At 36.0% G+C, this 21929-nt stretch overlaps 1 protein-coding gene across 1 annotated transcript; it reads left to right on the top strand.

The window, feature by feature from the left end:
- Positions 1–404: 404 nt before the first annotated feature.
- Positions 405–21674, top strand: LOC103596527 (chromosome unknown open reading frame, human C21orf91). The gene is made up of 5 exons (XM_008580168.1): positions 405–455; positions 1433–1566; positions 18215–18751; positions 19799–19861; positions 21338–21674. Exons 2-5 carry the CDS (start codon positions 1440–1442, stop codon positions 21502–21504), a joined length of 894 nt encoding a protein of 297 aa, XP_008578390.1. The 5' UTR covers positions 405–455; positions 1433–1439; the 3' UTR covers positions 21505–21674.
- The last annotated feature ends 255 nt before the right edge of the window (positions 21675–21929 follow it).

The raw sequence follows: 21929 nt of genomic DNA on the forward strand, positions 1-21929 counted from the left end.
AGTGCTACCCTCGCACCTCTGTCCCTTTCTCCCCTCCAGCCGTCACTTTCCTGCCCCCGCCCTCCTGCAGCCCCAGCCCCAGCCCCGGGCAGTAGTTTCCACTACGCTGAAGGGAGTTGGTAACAGACTCATCTATCTGCGCGCCCTGAGGAGGGGGGTGTGAGGAGCCACGTTCCAGAAGACAACCAAAGACCTAGGCCAGAAGACTCGAAATCACTAGAAAACTCGAGTGCAGGAAGCGGTGTCCGTGCAGTAGAGGCGAGGCGGGTCCGCAGCCCTCCTGCGAGCGGCAGCTTAGCGGTCGGCCGAGCCATCCTCCCCGCCGCCTTCGCGGGATGGCGCCGGCAGGAGAGGGCGGGGCGGGGCGCGCGGCGGCCGCCTCCGCTGCGGCCGGAAACAATAGTGGAAGAGCCGGAGCCGCGCGGAACGGCTGTGGCGGTCCCCGGAGCCGGACGGTAAAGACCCCTGCACCCCTGCTCCCTTCCCGCTTGCGCCCCGGCCCTCGGCTCCGTCGTCCCTTGTCTTTCGAGCTCCAAGCCCTGCGGCTTCTCATGCTGCTGCGCGCCGGGCGCCCCGACGGTCGGACGGAGAGACGGACGCGGGTCCGCGGCAGCCTGAGGGCGGGCGCGCGCCCCCAACGCCGGAGGCCGAGCGGGGACCCGGCTCCCGAGACGCTGAGGCTGGGCGGGCGAGCTGCCCGGGTCTTCGGGTGCTTTCTCCTGTGTGAGAGGAAGCCCGGGAGAAGAGGTCGCAGCGCTCCCGTCCGCCGAGCTCCGGGACCCCGCGGCTTCCCCGCCCCGGCTCGGGCCCCTCCGGCCGTGCCCGGTCCGGCCCGTGGAGCCGTCGCACGTCCTTCTGTGCTAGTGCCTCGGTCGCGGCCGGGACGCCTGCCCAGGGGGTCGCGTTCCCATGTGCATATTCCTGCCGTCGACCTCCGATGGGAATCTCCGCAACGCCGAGTTATAGTGAAATGCATCTACGGTTCCCACAGTGAAGTTAGCAGAGCGGTGTCCCAAGCAGGTCGTTTTTCTAGCGTTTAGCAACGTTAAGTGGGTTGACAGAACCCGGCCGCTAAAAAGGCCTCGCTGCTGAGCTCTTTGTGCCAGATTATGCGAGGTCGGGGGCAGAGGAGGACGACTAGATACCCGCAAATCGCTTTCCTTCAGATCCCCTTAATCGAATGAAATGGAGGACAAAAAACGACACTTTGACATAATGTCACCTATAGCAAGGCTTTAAGTTTTACTAGATTTGTGTTTCACCTCAGTAAAAAAATGATATTAAAGTACAAGCATGGCGATGCTTGTTCGATGGGCTATTGCTTTTCATAAACTGAACAGCATCCTTCTCGTTTCCTAGAAGTTCCTAATATTGCCTGCCGGAATTGCAAGTTCTTGAAATTGTGTAACTTTCCTTTTCTGTTTCCTAATAGGGGCACTATGAACGAAGAGGAGCAGTTTGTAAATATTGATTTGAATGATGACAACGTTTGCAGTGTTTGTAAACTGGGAACAGACAGAGAAACACTCTCCTTCTGCCACATTTGTTTTGAGCTAAATATTGAGGGTAAGGATGCAGTATAATTTTAATTTTATGGCATGAACTTTACATAATTACTTTATGCTGAATTGATTATAAGATAAAACTAAAATTTCTTCAGTGATTAGAAATTGTGCTAAGTATGAAGTGTCGAGATCTGTTAAAGATTTCTGGATCTGAAGCTGGAATTAACACAGTTATGAATTTAAGAGAAAACCTTGTTTTATAAACACCCACAGTACTAACCCCATTTTTGCTGGTATAAAAATGAGGTATGAGTATTGACTGGTATATGTTTTCTATTTGAGGGCTTATTTGGTTGTCAGATTTTAACACGTTTATGTGTGTGTGTGTTGTTTTCATATTAAGAAGTAATATAACCATTTCCATTGATGGGCAAATGTAATTTTATTTCTTTGTGCCTATCATGCTAGTACCTGAGTGAGGTGAGCCTGAACTCTTTTTTCCACTAGTGCTATCTTATTATCTGGAAAAATGTTTTTAAATTTTTGGACGATCTCTTTTCAATGACGACACACACCTTTAATAATTTTTAAAAACTAAAAAGGTTTTTAAAAATTCTTAATATCGCTAAGATATATGAAAAGTTCTAAATATTAAAAAAAGTCTTATTAAAAGTATTCGTTTAGGTTGGTGCACAGTTAATGTGTATGGATATCAATAGTTTGCTTTCAAGAATTATATGGGATATGTTTCTTTAATCTTGTTGTCATATTAAAAGTTTGGTTCTTTTTATGTATTTATGAGTCACACTAAAAAGAAAATCTTAATATTCTATCAAAAAAAAAAAAAGGTTGCCTGAATTTGTATTTTGAGTTGTAACGTGTCAGTAGAGAAATTATTAGAACTTTAGATTTGGGCAGTTTCAAAGCAATATTTCCCTTTTCCTGGATTATACATGGGTACTTCAAAAAGTTCGTGGAAAGATTTGTATTATCTTTCAGTTCTGTTTTTCCATGAACTTTTTGAAGTACCCCTGTATGTTGAGTAAGTCATTTTAGCTTTATTCTAAGTAGAAGATATGAAATGTTCTTAAAGTAGAAAAGATAAAAAAGAACAAAAAAACACGCAGTAGAATTATATACCTTGAAATTTCTGTTAGGACTTGTTATTCAGAAATTGTTTTAGTCACCCAAATAGTATGTGATGGGAGACCACAGCTTTCTTGTGGGTTACACAGAATACCTATAACTTTGGTTTGAATAAATGTAGTAATTACAACTAATTTCAAAAGGATGACTTTATAATATGATTCTCCTGTAGCATTTAAATTACTGTGTCCATAATCATGCTAGAGTGAAAGATCTAAATTTATGTTCTTTGGAACTAGAATTGACCCTGTGTATTTTGATAAACATAGAATTTTAGTTTTAGAAGAATTTTAATTTTGATTTCTAATTTTAAAATTAGAAATTATCAAGCACAAATCCTGTATTTTACATTTAAGGAAACTGAGGGCCAGATAGTTGAAATTCTCAAGGTTGCTGTAGTGGTGATGGCAAGCTGTTATGTGCCATGCATATACTGTGAGCACTTCTGTGCCAGGCACTATACTTAAGCATCTTACGTGGATTATCGTATTTAACCCAAAATAGCTCTGGGATGACTACTATCATCCATTTTAAGTGTGATAGAACTAAACCTAAGAAATGCACTTTGAAGTCACACAGCTAGTAATTGACAGTCCTAGGCTTTGAACCCTGGCAATCTGTTTCTTGTACTCATATACCTGATCTTAATTCCATTGATCTATTATCAATAGTATTTTTAATTTATTGGGCTGATGTTAAACACCTGTTTTCATGAATCCTGATTATCCTTACTATTGTCAGCCAGCTTTTCCTAACCTGCTAAGTTGTTAATGGTATTCACGCTGTGATAGAATTTTTCCACAGAAACCTAAATTTCCATAATTGCTTTTCTAGCCTTTTTAAATATGCCTTTTAACTGGATCTCAATCATTATATACAGAATATATAAATATTCCTCAGGTACTATCTTTATAAGTATTTTAGCTCTGATAATATATTGATATGTAAACATGACCTATATTTTTGAAATAACACATCTTCAACTTAAAAGACAAACAATTCTCAATTTGAATTAGAACTATTTCATTTAATACTCTACATATGCTCAAGGCTTTATAAATTAAAATGCTAACCTTTGTGAGAAAAATTAGAGTTAAAATTTCTTCTCAGTTCATCTGGTGACAATTCTCAGCCCTCACAAACACAATACATTTTCATTTTTACTACAGTGACATTATAACCATTATGTTTAATATCATAAGATTATCGTAGGGGAAAAAAGGAGAGAAATGAGTACCCTGAAATCGCAAAATTTTAGTTTATATGTCAGAATGTAGGTTTTTAAAGATCAGTGGGAAAAAGTGATAATAAAATAATCACATACCAGAGAAGTAACAAGGTATATTCTTTGTCTATGTTAGTAAACATTTTTAAATGTTTTTGAAGTTTTCTTTCCACCTTCAAGTTCCCAGCACAGTGCCACTCAGATTATAATGTAAGAGAGACTTTAAAAAATGACATTTAACTTTACTTGTTTGGTGTAATTTTTTTTGTAGTATGGTAATATTGCTGTTGCCGGTTTTCCTAGCTTAGTAATTGCTAAACTTACTCTAAAACATTCTACTTTTTTTTCTAAGAGACTTAGTAAAAATAATTTCTGTTGAAAAATAGTAACAGTTGGGCTCATTTTGAGTTCACACATTTGTAGTAAACAAAAGTAATATTTTACACTTTTTGGATTGTTGCTTACACCATCATCATTGGTCTCCTAATCAATTAGCCTCTTGTTTGAAAGCTGTGTTCATGCCTATGTTTATAAAATGAAGACAAAGGAAGAAAGAGAAATGACAAAAGACAATCTTATCTTGTTGGAAAGATTTTGTTTTCTGGGAGTGGATCTAAGTTGCCTTTTTTTTTCTGTTACTTTACAGTAATTGAAAGGGATACCTAAATTTTGTATACTTCCAAGTCATAGGTGATATTCTTCAAGGACCTAAGAAATGCACTTTGAGGACTCAGATCTTTTTATTTTTTACTTTTTTTAAAGATGACCGGTAAGGGGATCATAACCCTTGACTTGGTGTTGTCAGCACCACGCTCTCCAAGTAAGCTAACCGGCCATCCTTACATAGAGATCCAAACTCGTGGCTTTAGTGTTATCAGCACCACACTCTACCAAGTGAGCCACGGGCCGGCCCTGACTCAGATCTTTTTAAATGTTCACGAGATTGATTGTGGTGGATACCTATAACTCACCATTAAAAATAACTTATCTAATTCTAGGAAGAGTAGACATATACGAATAAACTTCCTACTTGTGGCCTAATCTTGGCCCTAAGATGCTATAAACTTTTTCATACTTGTTAATGATCAAATATTCAGATATGTATCATAGTTCATTGTGCTAAAATCTCTAAAGATATTTAATGACCAAATAACTACCAGTCCCTAAGCTATTGAGGTGGAGAGGAAGGCATCCTGGGGTGGTTAGGAGCCAATAATTAAACTCAACTGTAATGTAACAAAGTCCACTTATCTAATAAAGCAGAGAGTAAATGTAATAGACAGTAAGAATACCTTCCAGTCTCTAAGGTGCTATACAAATATACTTAATTAATGACATTTTTAATATTACCTTAAACTCATGATGACTGGTGGAATATATATCCGCCATGAGTTTAATGATAACTGCTAGCTGTTTTGAAAATAGAGCCCATATGTTGAAGAAATTTCGTTGTGTTATTGGGAGGGGGGATTCAAAATTAATATGAAATAATCTTTTATGTATACTTTTATATTACTATCTTCAAATATTAAAGAGATTCTTTAGGATCTTTAAGTAGTTAGAACAATGGAAAATACTTTACAGTTTTTATATTCTTACTACTTTTTCACTAATGCTATTTGTTAATAGTATTTAGCCTGAGAACATTTCTGTTATTTATTATTAAAGTATCCTTTATAATTTACACCATGTTACTTTGGCTGAACATTATATTCAATTTATTCTGATCAATCAATATTTTGGCTATATTTCTAATACAAAGTAGATTAAATACAATATAAATAAAATACAGTTTCTATATATAACATATCAGAAAGTTCTTCAGAAAATTCAGTTTTAGGTTACCAGTATATTAACCAAGTGTATCAGATAAATATCAGTATCTTGAGAAACAAATTAAAATCTCATAATTCTCAGCTGTGAGACTGAATATAGAAAATTTAATTTCATGCTTCTCACAGTCTCTGTCTTTTCTACCTCCTACTCTTCTTAATTCATCTATTTACCCTCTACTCCATTTGTTTCACCTTCTGCTAACCCATCAGCTCGCCAACCTGCAGTTATCTTCTGTGTAACCTGGCAGTTTGGCCACAAGGATGATGAGAGTAGCAAAAATGCTCTTGTCTCCCATATTTAAAAGAAAAGAAAAATCAAGGGAAAAAAAATCTTTCCTCTCTTTCTCTTAACACCATAGTTGTTAAAAGAGCAGTGTTCCTTCAAGGTCTCTTCCTCCTCTCCTCCCAACTTATTCTTTAGCCCCCTATAATATATGCCACCCTCTTTTGCTCTTACCAGTGACCTAGCTATCAACACAATAAATGTCGTTTTTATGTTGTTTGCAATTTTTAAAGTCTGACATTTAGTACTCTATTCCTGGGTTCTGTGATAAGTAGCTCCGGTCTCTTATGTCTGCTGTCGTCTTCCCAGGTTCGTTGTCTGTTATAGGTCCCTTGTTAAATTCTGTCCTTGTATGTCTTTTCTTCTCATACTGCACTCATGTATTTCTTTTACTGCCATAGCATCAACTATACCTCTGTAAGCTGGTATAGTTAAGCTGGAACTCCACAAACTTCTATCAGCAGTCCCAAATCTTTCTAAGTGCCCGACCTATATATTTTACAGGTGTCTTGAATTTATGTTTTTTGAACTAAATTTATCTCCTTATTCCCATACACACATGCATTTTATATTTTCTTCTGCACTGGTTCACATGGAACTCCAGACCCCATCTCCCAGAGATTTGGTTACCTAGAAGTCTAGGGTTGAGTCCAGGAATTTGCATTTTAACAAGACTCCCAGCTAACTCTTAGCTAACTCTTAGAACCAGGTTCAGGACTTATCATGTGGGGCTGTGTAGGTACAGGATGAGTTAAGGCTGAAATGTAACCTAAGTTTTGCTTTCGAGCCGTGTACCCTGGCATAGATGGCGTTCCAGTTTGCAAAGGCAAATTGTGCTGTGGGCTGGCAGCAGCCCTCGTCACCCTCACTACTTCCCTTCTACCTGCCCTTTTCATTTAGTTTGTCTCTGAGCCCAGTTGATTCTCTCCAGTGTGTTCTCTGCTTGTCATTCCCTCTGCTATACCTTAGTCCAGGCCATTATTTCTTACGTATTACCTCAAGAACCAGCTAATTGGTTTCATAGACTTAATCCCCTTTCCTCCATCCGTATCCCACACTTTCAGCTCTTCTCCCTTAGTACCACCAAGAAAGGTCTTTAAAGTACAAATCTGATTACGCCATTCATTTTCTTAGAATTCAGTGATTCCCTGCCATTTTCTTCAAGTGAAGCTGTTAACTTTCTAACGTGGCATGTAAAACATTGCATGACCCACCTGCTTAACTGGCTACCTTCATCTTTCATTACCCCTCCAAATGCACCGTAGAAGCTGGTCATGCCCACTCTCTCTCAATCCCTCCCTTTTTTCTTGTCTCATTTCTATGCCTTTGCTTCTCTAGTCCCCTCTGTCCTGAACACCATTTACTTCTTCCTCATATGCATCTGTCTAACTTTTGGAGTACGTGTATTAAATGAGAGGAGATGATAAATAACATCATTGCCTATGTCACGGGGCTGCTGTGAGGATAAGAAAAGATGATGAATATAGGAACCGTCTATAAATCTGGGTAAATATAGTATGTGATGCTAATGTTAGTATTAATTTAAACTGAAATACAGAAGGGTTTTATTTTCAGCTCATCTGAAAAGATGAAATACTACTGAAGGTATTGCTATGGTTTGTATATTCAATAGCTTCCTCATTAACAAAATAATTAATGTCTATGTACATTGAGGAGGTTTGAATTTATCTTGAGTTGACTTTTCTGTGATGTGGTTTTCAGTAGGTTTTAAGTAAACTTTTATCTCTTTTTCTGCTCTAGCTTCCATCATTCCCCTCATGTAGCCACTGCCCAGCAAATCCTTTCACCGCAGTTTTTTTTTTCTTTTGTTTTTCTTTAGTCAATGGTATTGATTTTGTTCACTTATCAACATCTTTTCCCCCACTCCCTTCGCAGTCATTGGATCTCCAACAAGGATTGCCAGATAAAACTGCTGTGGTTGTGATTTTATTTTGAGGGAAGGGGGGCTGCTTTCATTTGAGGGTTAAATGCTTTTCTTTGCTAAACACACTGTTCTTAAATGAATTCTCACGATCTAAAAAAATTCAGAATTTTAGGATGTTTTAGGAGTGAGTGTTTTTTTACCATTTCAGTATCTTAATCTTTTTCATTTCACTTAGTTTATTGGAATATACAGTACAATGCCTAAAGCCTGATTTGTCTTGGATTAAAGAACACTATGTTCTTTCCCAAACTAAAATGCATTTCTTCACAGGCATTAAAAAAAGTTTTTTTGAATTGCATGTACTGATTGTATGTATTTATGGAGTACAGAGTTGTATTTCAGTACATGTATACAATGTGTGATCATCAAATCAGGGTTATTAGTATATTTGTCATCCCCAAAATTTATCATTTCTTTCTGATGAGAGTATTGGAGCTCCTCTCTTCTAGCCAATTGAGAACATACAATAAATTATTGTTAATTATAGATGCCTAGCACTACTGTAGACCACTAAAACTTATTTTTCCTATCCAGCTGTGATTTTGTATGTGTTAACCAACCTCTCCCTATCCCTCTTCTCCCCTTCCTACACATTTTTTAAAATTACACTACTTAAAATGATAGATTTTTTTGCCAAAATAAAGTTTTCTTTTTTCATTGAAAAAGTAAACTGTGCCTATTACAAGAAAATCAAAATACAGGAAGCAAAAAGAAAATTAAGATTCATAATCCCAACTATTTATTATCTCTGGTATGTTCTAGATTTTCTGCAATAGGTTATGTGAGAAGGGGTAAATTGTCTTTAAAAAAATGAAATCAGGCTGTATATAGCATTTAATAACCAGCCTTTTAATTTAATATATATTAGGAACATCTATTTCATGTCGGTAGGTAAAATTAAGGTTGCATGTCATTTTTCAGTGATTTGTTTAACCAGTATCCCATTGATGAATGTTTAGCTTGCTTCTAATTTAGCAGTACTAATACATTCTTATACATACATCTTTTTTGCTTGTCTGGTTAAATTCCTATTGCCTTGTAGTTTAAAATCTCAGAAGTAGACTTGAGGGTCAAAGGCATGTCCCAATTTGCCATAACTACTGAATTGATACCATATAATCTATCACTTAATAAACCATTTGTTTCATTATAGAAAAATGTTATTGTACCTTAGTTCTCTAATCCCTTTGTTTAGATCAAAGTTCTTTTTACTCTAGAATTGCTATGATGCAGTTATGACAGTCACAGTATTTAAGGATATGAACCCCAACTTGAGAAAGGATTCAAGCTCCTGGGTATAAGTCAATATGATGTTGCCCTAACAATAAGTTCCTATTCTTCTTTCTTTGTGTAGTGGCATCATTAAAAGAAATGCTTGTAGGAAGGTGATTAAAGTACAGACTGACTAAAATGTATGTTGGTATAGTACATTTATGTAGTTGCATTGGTCTGAACTGTAGTTTCTTTTTTTTTTTTTCCTTTTTGTCTTTTTTACTGACCGGTAACTGGATCGCACCCCTCGGTGTTGCGCCGGCACCACGCTCAACCAGTGAGCAGGAACCAGTCTCCACATGGGATCCGAACCCTCGGCGGGAGCGCCGCCACACTCCCAAGCGGCGCACTCTCCAGTGCACCACCGGGCCGGCCCTGAACTGTAGTTTCTTATTTCCATCTTAGCACTTTGTAGAATGATTCATAAATTATTACTCCTTTTTCTTTTCTTTTTTTTTTTTCGTGACCGGTAAGGGGATCGCAACCCTTGGTGTGGTGTCACCCGCACCGCGCTCAGCCAGTGAGCGCACCGGCCAGTCCTATATAGGATCTGAACCCACGGCAGGAGCGTCGCTGCGCTCCCAGCGCCACACCCTCCCGAGTGCGCCACGGGGTCGGCCCTCTTTTTCATTTTTAACTTTAGTTTTCTTATAAAATTGTTGTTGAGTTGTAGTGATAGTTTCTCAAATAAGTCTTAATTTTTACTATTTACTATGTACAGTAGTAATTGAATTATAAATGCTTCAAATTCACTAGCTAGTATCTCTCTATTGCATGCTGTTATAAAACATTTACCTAAGGAATAGTTAGCTAGAATTTTAGGAACAGTGATACACACAGATATATGCAAAGAAGTTGAGTTACAAAACTGATATTTTATAAGTAATTGTGGTCAGCTTTTCACTTTGTTTTTCTTAATTATACAAAAATAAATCAGTTTCTCAGTCAGAACCTTAACTGGGCAGACAGCAGTTGAGAAGATGAATGGCAAAGAGTTCATACAGTTATCACATTTCTTACTTTCGAACTCATGAATTTGCTTTGCCGTAATGGTTTTTATTATGAAGGTATCTTTTCAGGTTGTCTTTTAAGTAACTTTTATCTCTTTAAACTTGTCTATCATTAGGAAACTTTGGTTTTCTTGCAAATTGTTGTTTGTGTATGCCACATATAACTGGATATTTAAAACTGATGACTCAATTATAGTTAAATTTGAGTAGCTGTTTAGGAGTCTGTATGACAACTTCATAAATTTTTAGAGTAAATGTGAAGACATTCAGTTAAAGCGATTAGGGGGAAAATGGAATAAATAGAGGGTTATTTGGTCAGTTAGGTTATTGGCTTAAAACTTTTTATAATTTAACTTTAATTAGTTGTGCCACTTAAAAATTAGTCTAAATTAGATATCTGTATTTTAATGTACAGAAAAAAAATTAGCTCCTTATATCCTGTACTTCTGTGAGCTTAGTATCCCGTATTAATCCATCAGTAAGATTTCAAAAGAAATGGTGGTGGCTTCCATTCCTGTTCTCTTTCTAGCATCGTTTTGCTTAATCAGTTACCTATGGACATGCTGCCCTGTTCAATTCAGTAGCCTACCCACAATGTGGTTATTTAAGTTTAAGTTAATTAAAATTAAATAAAAGTAAAACTTCAGCTCCTTGGTCACACTGGCTACATTTTAAATACTAAAGAGCCATGTGTGGCTAGTGGCTACCATATTGGATAGCTCAGATATAAAACATGTTCATTGTCACAGAAAGTTCTATTGGACATTACTGTTTAAAAAGCAGGTAGTTATGGGCCGGCCCGGTGGCGCACTGCTACAGTGGCTGCTTGGGAGCGCGGCGGCGCTACCGCCGAGGGTCCAGATCCCACATACAGACTGGTTCCCACTCACTGGCTGAGTGAGGTGCGGGTGCAACACTGAGGGTTGCGATCCCATTGCCGGTCCCGGTCCCGGTCCGGGCGCGACACTGAGGGTTGCGATCCGTTGCCGGACATGAAAAAAGACAAAAAGGAAAAGAAAAAAAAAAAAAAAACAGGTAGTTATGGGCCGACCCGGTGGCGCACTGCTACAGTGGCCGCTTGGGAGCGCGGCGGCGCTACCGCCGAGGGTCCAGATCCCACATACAGACTGGTTCCCACTCACTGGCTGAGCGAGGAGCGGGTGCAACACTGAGGGGTGCGATCCCGTTGCCGGACACGAAAAAAGACAAAAAGGAAAAGAAAAAAAAAAAAAACAGGTAGTTAAATTTGGGAGTAGAATTGAGTATATATTGTTATTTTTTGTACCTTTTTAGTAATAAACAGTTGTTATGTAGGTGTATTTTTCCAACTGTTAGAATGAAAAAAGTAGAATTCACTGAAAGAAGTTTTCGTTTAAACAAGTCATTTGCAACTTATACATCCTATCAATGCAAGAACTCAAGTCTACTTTGGTTTTCTTGGTTATTTAAGGTTGAGGTTTATCTTTTAACATTATCCCAACTCTTAGCTCACTGAAATTTTCCCTTATAATTTATTTATTGGATTAAACTGCTTTGATTAAACTGCTTAATCCTTCCCTTAGAACACACAAAAACTTTAAAGTGACATAAATATCTCTAAGCTGATATGTGTTTAAAGACCACCTGTTGGTATACTTTTAGAGTAGTAATTCTCAAAATGTGGAAAAGCAAGTTGCTGAGCCCATCTGTGTTTTGGCTTAGTATGATTGCCAATAATTCCATCTGCTACCAATGCACAGATAAGCAAATACCTTTTACTTTTAAACAGTATGTTGGGAACTTGAACATGGCAGACTGATTTAGTTATTTAAGTGGTTCCTCAGTTGGCCAGAGGCGTGAGGGGAAGAGCGGGGCACTCTTTATCACATTACTCTCTAAGGCACATTGGACAACTGATAAAAGTTTCCAAGAGGCAGAGGAAGGAAGTAGTTATTCCAACTATCCATCTTTGCCTTTTCACCTTCAGTCTAATCTTTCACCTTTAGTCCCATGACAGGATAGACTATCTGAGCATCCTCCCACTAAAAGACAGTGATTGGCAATAGATGCAACGGGAATAACTCTTCTTGAATCATGGCTTGGCTACTGCTCATCAAGTGCATAGTAGTCTAGTCAAATTGGGTGTCAAAGCATCACTGGGCCAAGCAGTATTCACATTGTAGCAACCTAGATCTGTCAGTGCACAGTCTTAGTGTACAACAGGTGACCTGACACGTCACCTTTGGAGCCTGCGAGGTCACAGGTACGTGTACATTCATTAAGGAAATAAGCACTGTTTTGAATTGAAGAGCACATGCCCTGTTTCTAGACGGTAGCTGCTGCTCAGTACTAATCAATTGCTGCAGAAGATTTTGTTTTTAAGAGAAACAAAGAAATCTAAAATTATACGTGAATTTAATTTTTTTTCTCTTTAAAACTTGTAGGTTAAACAAAACTTATCTGCCGTATGGATCCAGCCTTCAGGTTGTGGGTGTGCCACTTATACTTAAAGGGTTTGCCTCTGTTCCTTTTATCAGAAATGGTTATGTTCTCCTCAGGAACAAAGAAGTGACATTTCAATCTTTTCAGTCTTTCCTAGTATTAGAGGGTTTGGCTATTCTGCCATTTTTACAATTAACATTTGCTTAAAGAAGCACAAGATTACTACTTAATATGGGCAGCACGTGCATTTGCAGGTACTTGTACTGCCTTTCTTAGCAACCAAGATAAGAACGTCAGAAAAAGAAAAACACCTTAAATCTTGGAAATTTATTTCAGCAGGGCAAAATGTGAGCCTTCCTAAAAAAGATTTTGAAGCAATAATGTATGAATTGTCACACAAATGTTTGTCATGTTTGAAGGCAATATGTTTAAAATTTCTTCACAGCATGTTAACAACCGTGAACTTAAAACATAACTAAATTTTCTTTCCTTTCTAAACATCAAGAAAAATGCAAATTCCCCGTTTGGAAAACCCATACTGCCAGTGCTTTAATTCTGCCGTAGGTTTGAGGTAAAAGTAGACATGCTTGCTCTCTTAGTGCTTTCCAATTTCCTACTGATGTGATACATGAATTTTACAACTTTACATCCATCTGCTGGTTGTATTAATATTTGCTCACCTATGAAGCACAAAATTATATAAAGCTATTCAGTTGGTTGGGAAATGGAATATGTAGTCAAATTCAAAATAAAGTCTAATTGACAGCAACTAAACATGCATAAGGCATTAAGATGATGGGATTCAAGAATGTGTGAAGTATAAAGCTAGGAAGCATCAGTATAGGCGGCTGAGAGACAGAGCTGTTTGACAGGACCAGCTGGTGTGTCATCAAGAAAAGATTGTTTAGCTTACCTCATTTACAACCAAGTCATAAATAAGGTCTTTAAGAGGCTAGGGGTAAAAGCAGAGGATAAAAGGACATGTGGTGTAGAACTTTTTAAGTGTTTTGGTATTTGTAGCTTTTGCTTTAGTGTCATTTGGCGTTTCACCTATGTTAGGGAAAAAAATTGTGTTACTACAATAGGCAGATTAAATATGAGCATGGAAATACCCTTAAAGAGTGACAGTGGTAGCTAGAGAGAAATATCTATATTTGAGTGTCTTTTGCTCTTTTATAGGTTTAACTATGTTTTCTTATAGCAAATTATCTTAAAGAGGAAGTGAAAGAATAGACGTGGGGATAGCATGCATGCCAGATGGGTTAGCAGGAGGATTTTCAAAGTATATAAGAAAGGTATAAAAAATTAGGGATGAAATTGGGAAAAGATAAAAGAAAAAGAATAGGAGCAGCTTAACTTTTTAAAATATCACTGTTTATACAGAAATACATCCTATATAAATTTCTAAACAGACTCTACCCAGAAGAAACTCGTATTTAAAAAAAAATAAACTTAGCAATTATTGTTGCCAGTTAAGGTCTTGGTTCTTTTATAATTTCATGACAAAGAAAAGTAACATGGACAATTTTGAGGTATGTTTTAAACAAGTTTTCATAATAGGATGTCAATTACATTGACGTTCAAAATTTTTATTAGCAAGGAAATTTTAGTGCAATCTTGAACTGGTTTGGAAATTTCTTATAACTCCTCAAAAAAGTATCAATTCATTTAATTGTATTTGGATTCATTCCCTTTCCAAAGCTGCTTAGGAAACAAATAGGTACTCAGAGCTGTTTACACTTGTAAATACAATTAAAATTGAAAAAGTCAGTTGGGAAACTCACTGAGATCTCTGATAATAGCAATGGTTGTTTCTCCTATATTAATTTGAACTGATGAGATGGAAAAAACAAAATCACTTCAAGAGTTTATAAAATGATATGTATATTGCTGTTACAAATTAAGTGGGCTACTCACATTCTTTTCTAGATTAAAAAGTAATTTGTTCAAATACGTGAAATAGGCAGTGTATTATTTTTTTAAATTTTTTGTTTTCTCTGCTACTGCATGGGATATTTTATAGTATGTTTTTAAAACATTTTCAGATTGAACTTGAAACTCAGTCAAGTTTTAAAATTTTAGTATAAAGGATTTAGCTAAAGATGTTAGAGGTATACAGATATACAGTTTACATAAAACAACTTCCTGTTATATTTACTGTATGTAAATTTATGTTTAAAAAATATTAGTAGAAGTTCATAATTTTGCTTGGCAAATTGAATGACGTCACAGGAATGCCATTTCTGTATCAGTGCCACTCATCACTTCTTTAGACTAATAGCCCATTAGACTAAATATAGAAGTAACTTCAATGAAGGATACCTTAAATTATCCTCTGAGCAGCTTGGCAGAACTACACATCCTGGTTTCCTAGCTAGGGTGGGCAAAACTGCATTGCAGTAGACCTTGGATGATAATTGGTAATGTGATTTGTTTTGGGTTTTTTTGTTTCGTTTTTTGTTTTTAATTATAGTTTTAATATTCCTTAATGCATTTTACTTTTTCTTGAGTAATTGTTATGTGCTAGGCACTATGACACTGAGGATGCATATGAGTAAGGTGGATGTGATTCCTTTTTTCACAGAACTTTCCTTCTAGCAGGAGATAAAAGCCAGATAAGAGACAATTGCAAAATGTGGTATGATAAATTAACCCAGATGTATTGGTTAGAGAAGACTTCTAAGAGGAAGTGATGTCGATGACCCACGTTTGTAGTGGTAATGGTAATGGAGTGAAGCAAAAGGATTTGATATGTTGTAGGTGCTAGATTTTATGGAAAAAAGTCTATTATGATGGACAGCAAAATATCTGGGATCGGGAGTAGGGAAGAGGTCTCTCAAGAAGGATACCCAGGTTTCTTCCTTGAGCAATTGGTGATTCCAGACTTAGAGGACTGGGTTTGGTATTTGAGTGGTGAGAATGGAGGAAAAGAAGTTTCATTTAGGCTGGGAGAGTTTGAGGAGCATATGGAGAAATCTAAGTGGAAATGTCCAGTTGAAGACTACTAAATGTGTATTCAGAATTCTTCTTGCCTGTGACACTTTTTATGTCTCTTATAGGTGATTTTTCTCCTGAATGCCTGAAAGAATTTGAAATTTTTTTGCATTTATGTATTTTGATTGACTCTTCTAATTCTGTGATTTGCTGTTCATCTCAGCAGATTACTTATATGCATATAATCTTGTGCCTATCTTGGTTTCTGTTATTGATTTGAGGTTTTAAGTAAAATTTAAGAGAAATTATTTTTAGAGAAAGAGAAGTTATACTAAATGAATCATTAAGAAGCATCATTGGAAAAAAAAACTTTAAAAGTCCACATTATTCTTCAAGTAGATATTTGTTATATTGACCTATTGTTGGAGCTTTGGGGTACATCAAGAAATTAGTTATTTTATAAATAATTACTTTTTTATCTTTTCTTAAAGAATTTCTGAAGTTTCTATGTAAATGCCAGTTACTTTCTGTAGCCTAGTTAAGAACCTTTCTTACATGCTAAAGAATTTCCTTTCGTATAGACTGAAGGAGAAACTTATAATTTACTATATTCAAATTCAACTAGATGGTTGCTCCATATATTACAGTTGTGGTAGTGGACTGAGACTGAGACTGCTTACTGTTTTGAGGGATTAACTAGCCAGCCCACTGTTGGCAACGAGACCTAAAAGTTTGTGGAGAGTAAGGAAGTTCTTTAATAAGTTTTCCAAGGTTAGTAAAATTTCGTGTTCTCTCTGCCTACCTGTGTTTCCCAGAAAAGTAAGCATTGGAATTAAACAACAGAATGGAACTATTTCTTATTTGGTCTGTAACTTGTAATAGCTACCTTTTTTCTTATTTTTGACCTAAATCATATAATAACAAAACTTTTAATATTTTTATTTTAATAAGGAAGGCTTGTGAACTTCCTTTTGTGCTAATTTATTGAGTTTTAAAGATGTACACCCTTGTTATCAAATAGAGCTTTGAGATTTTGCATTTACATATTCTAATGTTGCTGGAAATTTGACCTAATCAGACAATAACTGGTGGAAGTGTATACACACACATAATTGCAGTACAAGTACAAAAGTGTTAAATAAAATGTGCATGAAAATCTGTGTAAGTTTTAAACAATTTTTGTGCTCAGTGGAAGAAACAGGGCCCAGACATTTGAGTTAACCTCATGAGAGCAGTTGTTCACATATGTGTATGTTATTAGTATTCAGGAGGCATGCTCACATATCTTTCAGTAACTTTTGAGAGAACTGGTAGCCAATTTAGTGCTTGGTTCTGACACTTACCATGTCCCACCACTGGCTGATGTTGTATCTTTTTAGAACAATTAATGTCTGCAAGTACTTTTATACCTGATTTCATACCATTAAAATGCAAATGTGTTACTATCTTACTGTTAGCCAGAGTTTGGAGTTCAGTTAATAAAATCTTTATGATTTCAGTGTTTAAAGCAGAGGATGAATACGGGTCATAAATTTTTCTGAGTCAGCTGAAGCTTTTTTTTTTTAATCTAGCGACTGAGTAGCTCTCCACTTATTCTGTTTTCAAAGCTAAGCAAATTTAGACTGGTTAGTTTTGGCAGGCATTAATTTTCAGCTCCACATCCCTGATTCACCTTCAATATAAAAAGCACTGCTGTTTGATTTCAATAATATGGCTTGAACTTATGAAAATGTATGAGTATATTCTCTATATTGAAATATATCATATATTTTAAAATGTCTCATATATTTTAAAAAACAAGATACCATACTTAAGTTCTACTAAGAAATTGGGAGGTATAAAAGTGTAATATAGATATTTCTATTATTTTTTGTATGTAATGGATATTCGTGAGTTGAATTATAAGGCCTATTGTATCTTGGCAGACTGAATTTACTGCTACATGAAAAATAGTTGTGCACAGTGTGTTTTTTCTAGAATGTAAAAATATCTTGATAAAGTTTTAGTAAATATGAAATATAAATGTGAAAAATATTACATGCTTTTTTTTAACCTAAAAAATCTAAACAAATTCATTGGCTTTTCAAGGCTTTTATTAATGTGTACTTTTCTGATTCTCGTTTATTTTTCCCCAGTAAAAATGTAACTAATAATTTAAGAACATGATTTACTGTGGTTTTGTTGGGGGGGGGACTTATTGAGCAATTTCGTTATTGAGCCTTATAATAGAAATGTTTGTAAGTGTACTCTTCAGGAAGATTAGTGAAGAAAGCACTATGATGTATAGGCCAAGAGTCTAAAGATAAATTTTTAGGTTCAGTAGGGGTTTTTTTGGGTTTTTTTTCTTTTTTTGTATGTAATAATACATCTCTGGACTAAGATTAATATTGAATCATTAAGTTCTTAGGAAGTCTTTGCAATTCAAAGAATTTAATATTACTGAATATACAGTTAAATGGATGCAGAAATTATTAGGCTACATTTTATATTATTAATACCAATATTCTTTAGCATTTTTCTTCTAACTTAAAAACTATCAGGAACTCCACATTTCCCTAAGATATTTGTATATTCTTTAAGTGACTTCTAAAAAACATAAAATTTTCTCATCTTTTGTTTCTTTTGTTTTTCCCTATAGGCGTACCAAAGTCTAATCTCTTGCACACCAAATCGTTAAGGGGCCATAAAGACTGCTTTGAAAAATGCCATTTAATTGCAAACCAGGATTGTCCTCGATCTAAGCTTTCAAAAAGTACTTATGAAGAAGTTAAAACAATTTTGAGTAAGAAGATAAACTGGATTGTACAGTATGCACAAAATAAGGATCTGGATTCAGACTCCGAATGTTCCAAAAACCCCCAACATCACCTGTTTAATTTTGGGCATAAGCCAGATAAAAAATTACTCCCACAGTTTGACTCACAAGTACCAAAGTATTCTGCAAAGTGGATAGATGGAAGTACAGTTGGCATCTCAAAACGTACTCAAAGCATTTTGGAGCAGAGGGAAAATACAGACTTTGAACTTGCTATGTTACAGGATTCAGGTGCCGCTTTATGCCATAACAGTGTATTGTGGCCTCATAGTCACAACCAGGCACAGAAAAAAGAAGAGACAATCTCTGGTCCAGAAGCTAATGTCCAGACCCAGCATTTGCACTACAGCAGAGAAGAATGTAAGTAAAACAGGGAGAAAGATAAGTTGAGGGGGGGGGGGGGTGTGGTTTTTTCTTAAATTTTTATGTATGTGTGATGTGTCAAGAATTTTGATATAGAATTATAGATTTTGTAAACATAGTATTTAAGTAACAGATTTACCTTAGCAAAAATGAGATGTCGTAAAACTTTTCATTCATTGTCTAGAATATTCCTGAGGGTGTCCTACGCACTGAAGTTGGCATTCCCATCATTTGTTTTGCCATTTTAAATGATTAACTGAATGGCATCAGCAAACTGTGAATTAGAAGGTTCAGGGTTCATATAGTTTAGAAGTACAGCATCAACTATTGGCTAAAACACGTTTTCACATTGCTAATCCCTACAAGACTAATGGACTGGGGGTGTCATTTCAAAAGCAAAAAAAACTGACATTTTATTAAAGGCCAAACATAATGAGTGCACTTATAAAGTTAGAAAATGTGACTCTTTCTGTATCTATTTCTATCAAAACTCTCAGAAACTGAGGTAATGTTTAATGACTTTAAGTCAAATTATTTTAGAGCCAGAAGAGACTTTGGGTATCTTTTTGTACAACGTTTTGATTCTGCATTTGAATTATCTAAGGTTGTGTAACTAGATAGACAAATTGATTTTTTTTAGACTATTTCAACAGTACTTTAAAGTACAGTTTTTCAAACTGCAGGTCATGAGTCAGAGTCAGCTTGAAAGGTAGTGAATAGCACTTTTTAAAAACTGAACCAGAATAGAAAATATCAGAATCCAATGGACCTACCATGAAGTATGTTTTGGTGAAATTTTTGTTGCAGGTGGAGAGTGGTGTACTGGAAGTGATGTAAAAATGTGTTTTTTTACTCTGGGTTGTGGTCAGAATTTGAGCTCCTCCACACTGTAATAAGAATTAATGAATGAATCCTAGTATCCTGCTGAATGTTGTATTGGCGGATAAGTGCAATTTTTTAAAAAATAGGATATTGTATTAGTGATGTAGGCAGCTTATTTTCCTGGTGTGTTATGGTAACAGTGAATGTGTTTTCATGTTTCAGTGAATTCGATGACTCTTGGTGAGGTAGAGCAACTGAATGCAAAGCTCCAACAGCAAATCCAGGGTAAAAAGTCTCTCTCACTACTTTTTTTGCATGTAAAAATTTTGATACAGAAATTTGCCTATGACAGGTCACCATTAGCTTCATCTACATTTAAATTTAGAAGTGAGATATTTGAACCTGTTAGAGTTTCCAGAGCAAAAAAAAAGAAAACTTTTCTATGAACTGCAGGGGAAATACATCTTTCTTTTCGAAGTAAAAATGGAAGACTACAACTTAATCTCTACCTCTTACTAACATTTTACTATCTACTGTTGTTCCAGGCATTGTATGGTTATGTTCCCTAATAGTTCTTTAAGGCAGGTGGTATTAGCTCTGGCTTTTTGTGTGTTTTTTTTAAATTATGAACAATTTCAAATGCAAAAGTACCAAGTCTGATAAAATGAACTTCTTCACCCATCTTCATCAGCTTCGACTACTATCAAAGCAAAGCTAATTTTTCTTCATCTCTGATTGCATTTATTCCTCTTACCCCACCTCTACCCCTACCCCAGATTATTTTGAAACAAATCCTAAACAACATATTGTTTTGTCCAGAAATACTTCAGAATTTTCTCTAAAAGATAACTTTTTAAAAAATCACAACTTCATTATCACCCCTTAAAAAAACCTAATAATGTTTAATATCATTAAATATGATACTAACACACTAACAATTAACACTTAGTGTTCAGATCACCCAGTTGTCTTCTTTATAATTTATTCCCGTGTAAGTGAGGAAACTGCACTTCTGAGATGTTAAGTTGCTCACAAAGATTGTGTATTCAGTCAATAGCAGATAAGGATTCTAATGCCTCTTTAATTTTAAAACTAGTGATCTTTCTTGACCACACAGCTTCTCAGAATAATAAAAATAATAAGAGTAGTAGTAATAGCAATTTATATTTAATAGGTACTTATTCTGTGTACTTTACCAGTATGATCTCATTTAATTCTTACAGTAACCCTGTGAGGTGTTTACTGTCATTATCAATGTTATACATGAAAGGAAATTGAAACAGAAAGTTTAAGTTAACTTGCCTGAGGCACATAAGAGTAGGAGCAAGGATTCAAAATTCAGGTAGTTGATTCCAAAGCCTCGAAGAAGGGTTTCCAGACCTGGATACTAATGGGCTTTTTTTTAATCAGTAAATCCTTTTAAGTATTGATTGAACCTTTTTATGGATTTTAGTTGAGAAAAGTAGCTCAGCTGTAGAGGTAACCACCACTTCTGCTGTGCATTTCTATAGTCATTGCTTATGACTCTTAAGTTTTACATGGTGAAAAAAGGTTACAGTATTCCAATTGGCTGTGTAAAATATACAGACTTCCTAGGATGATCAAACTGATAGGCTTTGTGGAGAACACAACTGTTTCCTTGGTGTCAAATTGGTTTCATTATGAAAATTTGCTCAATGCATTTGTTTCAGTTGGAGTACTTTAAATCATAGATTAGCTTTCTGTGTACTAAAAATGAAACTACTTTTTAAATCTTTGCAGAAGTTTTTGACGAGTTAACACACCAAGTGCAAGAAAAAGATTCTTTGGCCTCAGAGCTCCATGTCCGCCATGTTGCCATCGAACAGCTTCTCAAGAACTATTCCAAGTTACCATGTCTGCAAGTGGGGCGAACAGGAATGAAGTCACACCTACCCATAAACAACTGAATGAAACTTACACTTACTTCATATGTCCTACCCTGTATTGGTCTGCAGGCGTGTAAACTTCGAAGAAGTACAAAGAAAGTTATGGTCCGTTTTTCTTATGGTCATTAAATTTGCAAAGTATAAGGCAATATTTAACATCTTTGTCAAATAAAGCAGATTGTTATACTCTAGTCTTCTAGAGTTAATCATTTTGCTTCATTTTGGGAATCTTTTTCCCATAATTACTAAATACCCCTCCCTAACTTTTACCACATGTGACTACTTAGTACACTGTTACAGTGTAATTTTATTAAAAATATTTTAATATACTGCACCTGTCTAAACAATAGATCAACAAACCCTTTAGATTAGTCTGAACTACTAAAGATAATTTTTAAGAGGGACTGTAATTCATAATGTCACCTCTTATTTAATATGAGCAATAT

The sequence above is a fragment of the Galeopterus variegatus genome, unplaced genomic scaffold (assembly GCF_000696425.1).
Source record: "Galeopterus variegatus unplaced genomic scaffold, G_variegatus-3.0.2 Scaffold2038, whole genome shotgun sequence".
Classification (NCBI taxonomy): domain Eukaryota; kingdom Metazoa; phylum Chordata; class Mammalia; order Dermoptera; family Cynocephalidae; genus Galeopterus; species Galeopterus variegatus.

Excerpts from the sequence above, each read along its gene's own strand:
- LOC103596527 (XM_008580168.1), top strand. The coding sequence starts at position 1,440 with ATGAACGAAGAGGAGCAGTTTGTAAATATTGATTTGAATGATGACAAC. Across the intron at positions 18,752-19,798 it reads GCACTACAGCAGAGAAGAAT|TGAATTCGATGACTCTTGGT; the intron begins GTAAGTAAAACA and ends TTCATGTTTCAG. Across the intron at positions 19,862-21,337 it reads GCTCCAACAGCAAATCCAGG|AAGTTTTTGACGAGTTAACA; the intron begins GTAAAAAGTCTC and ends AAATCTTTGCAG.